The sequence below is a fragment of the Microcebus murinus genome, chromosome 3, assembly GCF_040939455.1.
Source record: "Microcebus murinus isolate Inina chromosome 3, M.murinus_Inina_mat1.0, whole genome shotgun sequence".
In the NCBI taxonomy this organism is placed as follows: domain Eukaryota; kingdom Metazoa; phylum Chordata; class Mammalia; order Primates; family Cheirogaleidae; genus Microcebus; species Microcebus murinus.
In genome coordinates, this window is record NC_134106.1 from 37,276,099 (window position 1) to 37,282,098 (window position 6,000).

Here is a 6,000-nt window from a genome sequence, read left to right on the forward strand (position 1 = left end):
ATTGTCAAAATTGGCCGGGGGGGGGGGTATCTTATTGACACCTAATCGGTAGATGCCAGGGATGCTGCTAAACATCCTACAAGGCAAAGGAGAACCCTCACAACAACAAATTATCATGCACACAATGTCAATATTGCAGAGGTTGAGTAACCCTGTTCTAAAGCAATATATACAACTCTCTACTCTCATGGAACTTACATTCTAATGTAAATATTATCTTATATATTAAGTTGGTTACTTTCTCCTTATTCAATACTTTATCACAACACTTTATCTTTAGACAGAGTCTGGAATATAGCATAAGTTCAACAAATGTTCATTCCATGAATGAATGAAAAAGACACAGCTTTCTTCCACCCAAATCACGTAAGGAGTTAGTTGACAGAATGCACTACTCCTTAAAATAATCATCATTTACCCACCCCCATATTAAGTCAATATGCTTACAACTCAGAGAAGGAAGAGAATTCATCTTTCAATACCACAGTCTGAACCTGTGCTTTTGCTCTTCTTGGCAATGATGACATCTGGAAGAAACAGAACATGAAATCAGCATGAATTGAATAGTCTGATCACTTACCCAGTTACAAAATGATGTGTCATTCAAAACTCACACTTCATAGAAAAAAGTTTATTCACAAGCCCAAGCACTGGTTTCCCCAGCTATGTAGATGCCAATTAAAAGAACAGCTAACAGCTTCCAATAGTTTAAAAAACTTAAGAGTGTGGGCTATATTTTCAAAAATATAAGCTCCTACAGGATGACAATTTTTAGTTTTTTTAGAATTGTGTGCTTGAGTATTCTGCGTTATTTGATGATGATACTATGAGCAGTAAATTATAAAGTCCTTTATTAAACTATATCTCAAAGACAGAAACATTTTTCCCTCTTCTGTATCTTTTTAGAGTATAGAGGCTTCTCTACAAAGTTAGCAATGAAATAAACTATGCTGATGGGCTGAATAAACAGTCAGGTTCTTCCTGAAACAAGATAACGATTCCCAGCCAGGCACAGTGGCTCACACCTGTAATCCTAGCACTCTGGGAGGCTGAGGTGGGAAGATCACTTGAGCTCAGGAGTTCGAGACCAGCCCAAGCAAGAACGAGACCCCACCTCCACTAAAAATAGAATAAATTAGCCATGCAACTACAAATAGAAACAAAAAAATTAGCCAGGCATGGTGGCATGTGCCCAGCTACTCAGGAGGCTAAGGCAGGAGGATCGCTTGACCCCAGGAGTTTGAGGTTGCTGTAAGCTAGTCTGATGCCACAGCACTCCCGTCCAGGTAATAGAGACTCTGTCTCAAAAAAAAAAAAAAAAAAAAACCATTCCCTTATAAAATAGTTACCAAATTCAAAGGCCCAGCTCTTTAAAAAAAATTAAGACAAATAGCCACATATAATATAATACAGGAAGTAAATAAATTTACTTTAGCTGATAAGATTCATTACCTACAGAATGTTTGTCAAACGATAAAAACAGCATTAGACTCTGACAGTTTGGAACAATTCAAGTTCCTAAACCAGTCATATGTTATAATGCCTCTGGTTCTAACACCCACTTAGAGGAAGAAGGAATCACTCAAAGAAATACTAAAGGGGTTGCCAAAAAGGGAACATGTTCTCCCAACAGCTATGGCTCAACACAGTCCAGTAAGTGTAGAATGGCCAGGCAGAATAGTGCTCAGAGGGAACCAGGAGAACAAAAGAAAGTAGTCTCCAGAAAATAGACAGGATAAGCTTCTCTCATTTCCTTCACTCTTTTTGGGATTTGATAGTTATATAGGCCATCCTTCCTCAAATGAGTACTTCTAGATACTGATATAAAGAAACACGTCATTGTGATTTCTGTGTTATATACATCTTACACAATAAAAAACAGAGGAAGTCAGTGTATGATAGAGGTAGCATTTCACACCAGGGTAGGGCAAAAATGCATTATTCAATAAATGGTATTGAGATAACAAGCCATTTCTCTGAAGGAAAATCAGTATTTAATCCCTAACTCCACACCATGAACAAAAATATATTCCCCAATAACCAATGATTTAAAAATGTACAAAATAAAACTACAAAAAACTACAAAAATTAACAGTGACTCTTTGCATAATCTTGAGTAGGGGTAGGGAAATGAAATTTTTCCTGGAGATGACCCAAAATTCCAAAACCAAACAGATTAACAGATTTCATTACATAAAAATTAAAATCACTAGCCAATAATGGGAGCATTTTCAAATCAAACCAATTTATCCTGCAGTATCCTAAAAAAACTCACAGGAAACCATAGCTGTTATCTTTGGAACTAATGAAGAGTTTAGGGCTGGGTGCAAGCTGTCTGACACAAAGGGTAGGTGCCCTATTCTACTACATGCCATTAATAGTAGGCAACTGCCCCCAGGAAAAAATCTAGAAGTACATTCTCTGGAGAAGGTAAAACAGTCTCTGGAGCAGAGGACACCAAGTCTAACTGTAGGCATGGGAACCACACAGACTAAATGCTAAATACGAAAAACCTCAAGTCTGCTTCTCCCACTAAGTTCCCAAAATGCTACCAGTCAGATCCTCACCCTCTAGGGAGGAGAATGGGAAGGCTTTTCTCTGTAGAATCTGACCAGCCCAGGAGTAAAATCCTGAAGGGCTAAGCTCCCGATCAAACAACCCACCCAGATCACCTTGTAAGCACTTCCGCCACCCCATTCTACAATATACCCAAATTCAGAACATTTCCACACAGACCACACATCAGTTCTACCTCCACACTTCAGCCTTAACAGAAATGTGTTTAAAAGAGGAATAGGCAAACCCTTAGCAGGCTTATGTTTTAATTAACCATTACCCTTAAAAAAGGCTTCCCTGAAACAAATATTTCCAACTGCCCCTTTATTAAGCACCCAGAGGCAACATACCATGAAAAGATGAGTAAGATGTAAGCATTTCTTTTCACAAGTAGAAAAAAAAATTAGTGTACCCTTTCCACTATGTGAGGACACAGTAAGAAAATGCCATCTATGAACCAGGAAGCAACCCCTCACAAGACACCAAATCTGCTGGTGCCTTATCTTGGACTTCCCAGCCTCAAATAGCTGTGAGAAATAAATTTCTGTTATTTATAAGCTAAAAAAAAAAAAAGTGTAAAGGGGATGGGGGCGGGAAAGCAGAATCTGCATGAACAGATAGGCCAATTTCAAGCAGATCAGATTTTGAAAGTGATTTAGAAGCTGAGGACCTAGAAATTGTTTCTAGTAACTATGCCAGGTATACTCCCAGGGCTAGGTATACTCCAATTTAAAGACCAATGTTGTTGGGGCTTGTTTATCTATCTCCACTTCTCCCATGTCCTCTTACTTTGTATCATAAAACTTGTTAGATTAACCCAAATCTCACCCATTTCCACGGGTTTAAATACCTACATCATCCACTTATTAAAACCTTGCCTTGGCCGGGCGCTGTGGCTCACGCCTGTAATCCTAGCTCTTGGGAGGCCGAGGCGGGCGGATTGCTCAAGGTCAGGAGTTCGAAACCAGCCTGATCAAGAGCGAGACCCCGTCTCTACTATAAATAGAAAGAAATTAATTGGCCAACTGATATATATATAAAAAATTAGCCGGGCATGGTGGCGCATGCCTGTAGTCCCAGCTACTCGGGAGGCTGAGGCAGGAGGATCGCTTGAGCCCAGGAGTTTGAGGTTGCTATGAGCTAGGCTGACGCCACGGCACTCACTCTAGCCTGGACAACAAAGTGAGACTCTGTCTCAAAAAAAAAAAAAAAAAAAAAAAAAAACCTTGCCTTTATGATTCAGATTTACATAATAAACCGCCTGCCTCTGAAACTATTTAGATGCCTCAGTTATCAAAAACGTAATGCATCCACAATGCCACTAAAACCCGTTCCTACTCCAGCCTTTCCCATCACAGTAAATGGCACCACCATCCACCTATTTGCTAAGCCGGAACCTTGGATATTTTTAAACAGTTCCATTGAGGTATAATTGACATGCAACATACTGCACGTGTTTAAACTGTACAAATTTGTTAAGTTTTGACACATGTATACACATCACCACCATCAAGATAATAAACATATCCATCATCTTCCAAAGTTCCAATTTCTAATCCAAAACATGGCAGATCTTTCTTTCTTTCATCTCCCACATCCAGACTATTAGTAAATCATGAATTCTTCCTCCAAAACTTATCTTAAATCTCTACGAGGTCCAGTAGGTGTTTAGTCCTCAACATCTCTCACCTGGACTACTACAATAGCCTCTTAACTGTCCTCCCTATTTCCACTCTTGCTCCTACAACCCATTCACCACATATCAATGCAAAAGAACATTTAGAAAATGCTTAACAACATTAAATGACTTCCCGCCCCATTCTTCACTTAGAATCAAACCATATTTTTTTACCCTGGCCTTCTAAAATGCCCCATAGGACTCAGTTCTGTCTACTTTTCTAACCACAGTCACCACTTGCTGTAGCTCCTCAGCTCTCTTCACAACATCTGTTCAGGCCCTGCAACAAGCATGGTTCTTTCCCACCTCAGGCTCATTCCACCTGGAGCCCTCTTTCCCTGTTTGTCAACTGGTTGGCTCCTTCTCATCCCTTAGATCTTAACATTTTAGGCCTACAACAGGTTTCTCAGTTATACTATATTTAAAAAGAATTCTATTTACTTCTTTATACAGTAGTATGTAACATAATCTATAATTATCCTTTTGTTTTACTTATTGTCTGCATTGCCCTCAAGGCAGTAAACACCATGCAGGAAACCATTTGGCTTCTTCACTTACATATCACAGTGCCTAGCACTAAACAGCTGTCCTATAACTACTTATTAAATGAACATACACAAATATCTCTATAGAGGAATTTACATTTATTTTCCATCACTATTAGGCAATGCCATACATCACACTCACTGCTTTCTTTAAAAAGTGATGGCACATAAGAACATTCCTATTATTTAGTGACTTGCGATTTTCCCTCCTTTGAAACATTCTTATCACTGTGGGCACATGAACAAAAACCCAAATCAATAATCCTGAGGTTGCTGTGATGTTCCTAAGGAAGGAGGTACTAAACTAGGGCAAATGAAAATCAGGAGAAAGGGGCAAAAGGATCTGTACACATATAAATGTTAAATTCAAACTGGAAAAACAACAATTTAAAAATTCAAGGAGAGCAGAGGGGAACATCTTAAGAGGCACCTAAATAAGTTTCCCTGAAGGACCTAAAGAAGTGCTTGGAATGTTAGCACAGATCTCTAAGTCATAAAAACAAAATATTAGAGCCTTTAAGATCAGACAGTTCTGCTATATTCAGAAGCCTGAGGTCCAATAAAGTGAAATGTTTTACTCAAAGGGAAGAGATATGTGGCAAAGGACTCGACCCCAGTGCCCAGAACACCAAGACTAGCCTTCTTTCCCATTCTTATACATTATGTTAATGGCATACAGTTATGTGGGAGGTTCGAGGAAAGTTGTCTAGGGAGCTTCCATTCATTCCTTTCCTCAACAGTTATTTAGCGCCTCCTAAATGCCAGGCACACTGCTGAAAATGCAGCTGATTCAGACAGGTCCACCATCTGACAGTGAAAAGGGTGCTTCCTCCCCCATCTCCAGTACTCTGCCGTTCAAAAACAACCTAGCTTTGCCTGGCTTTCTCATGTCTGTTCCTATGCACTAAGAACTGCTGTAATTTGACTGAGAAGACGCGCCAGGTGACACGCGGCAGCTAGGAGGGTTTTTCCGGGTGCAGGTTGTAAGACACAGACTGCTGACAGTAAAATGTAATGATACTTCTCACTTTTTAAAAATGGAGGGGGGTGTTATTTCCCAGATGAGCGCTCAGAACTCTTTAAATGGCCCCACAAATACCGGAGCCCGGACGCCGGGCGCACGAGCTCTCAGAAAGACCGCCAAGGCGCACAAACAGCTCACCTTCCCGCCGGGCTCGTCAGAACACCCGGGATTCTGTGTGGCACCGCACCTTCCGGTTC

General features: G+C 40.1%; 1 protein-coding gene across 4 annotated transcripts in view; it reads right to left on the minus strand.

Annotated features, from left to right (window-relative positions):
- Window positions 1-6,000, minus strand: part of SRBD1 (S1 RNA binding domain 1) — a 234,458-nt gene extending 228,458 nt beyond the window's left edge. For all 4 annotated transcript variants that reach the window (XM_012755996.3, XM_020288584.2, XM_012755969.3 and 1 more), the window contains exons 1-2: window positions 5,942-6,000; window positions 448-527 (exon numbers count right to left, since the gene is read on the minus strand). In XM_012755996.3, coding sequence (XP_012611450.1) covers window positions 448-527 — 80 coding nt within the window. In that variant the 5' untranslated portion in view covers window positions 5,942-6,000. The remainder of the gene's footprint in view (window positions 1-447; window positions 528-5,941) is intronic.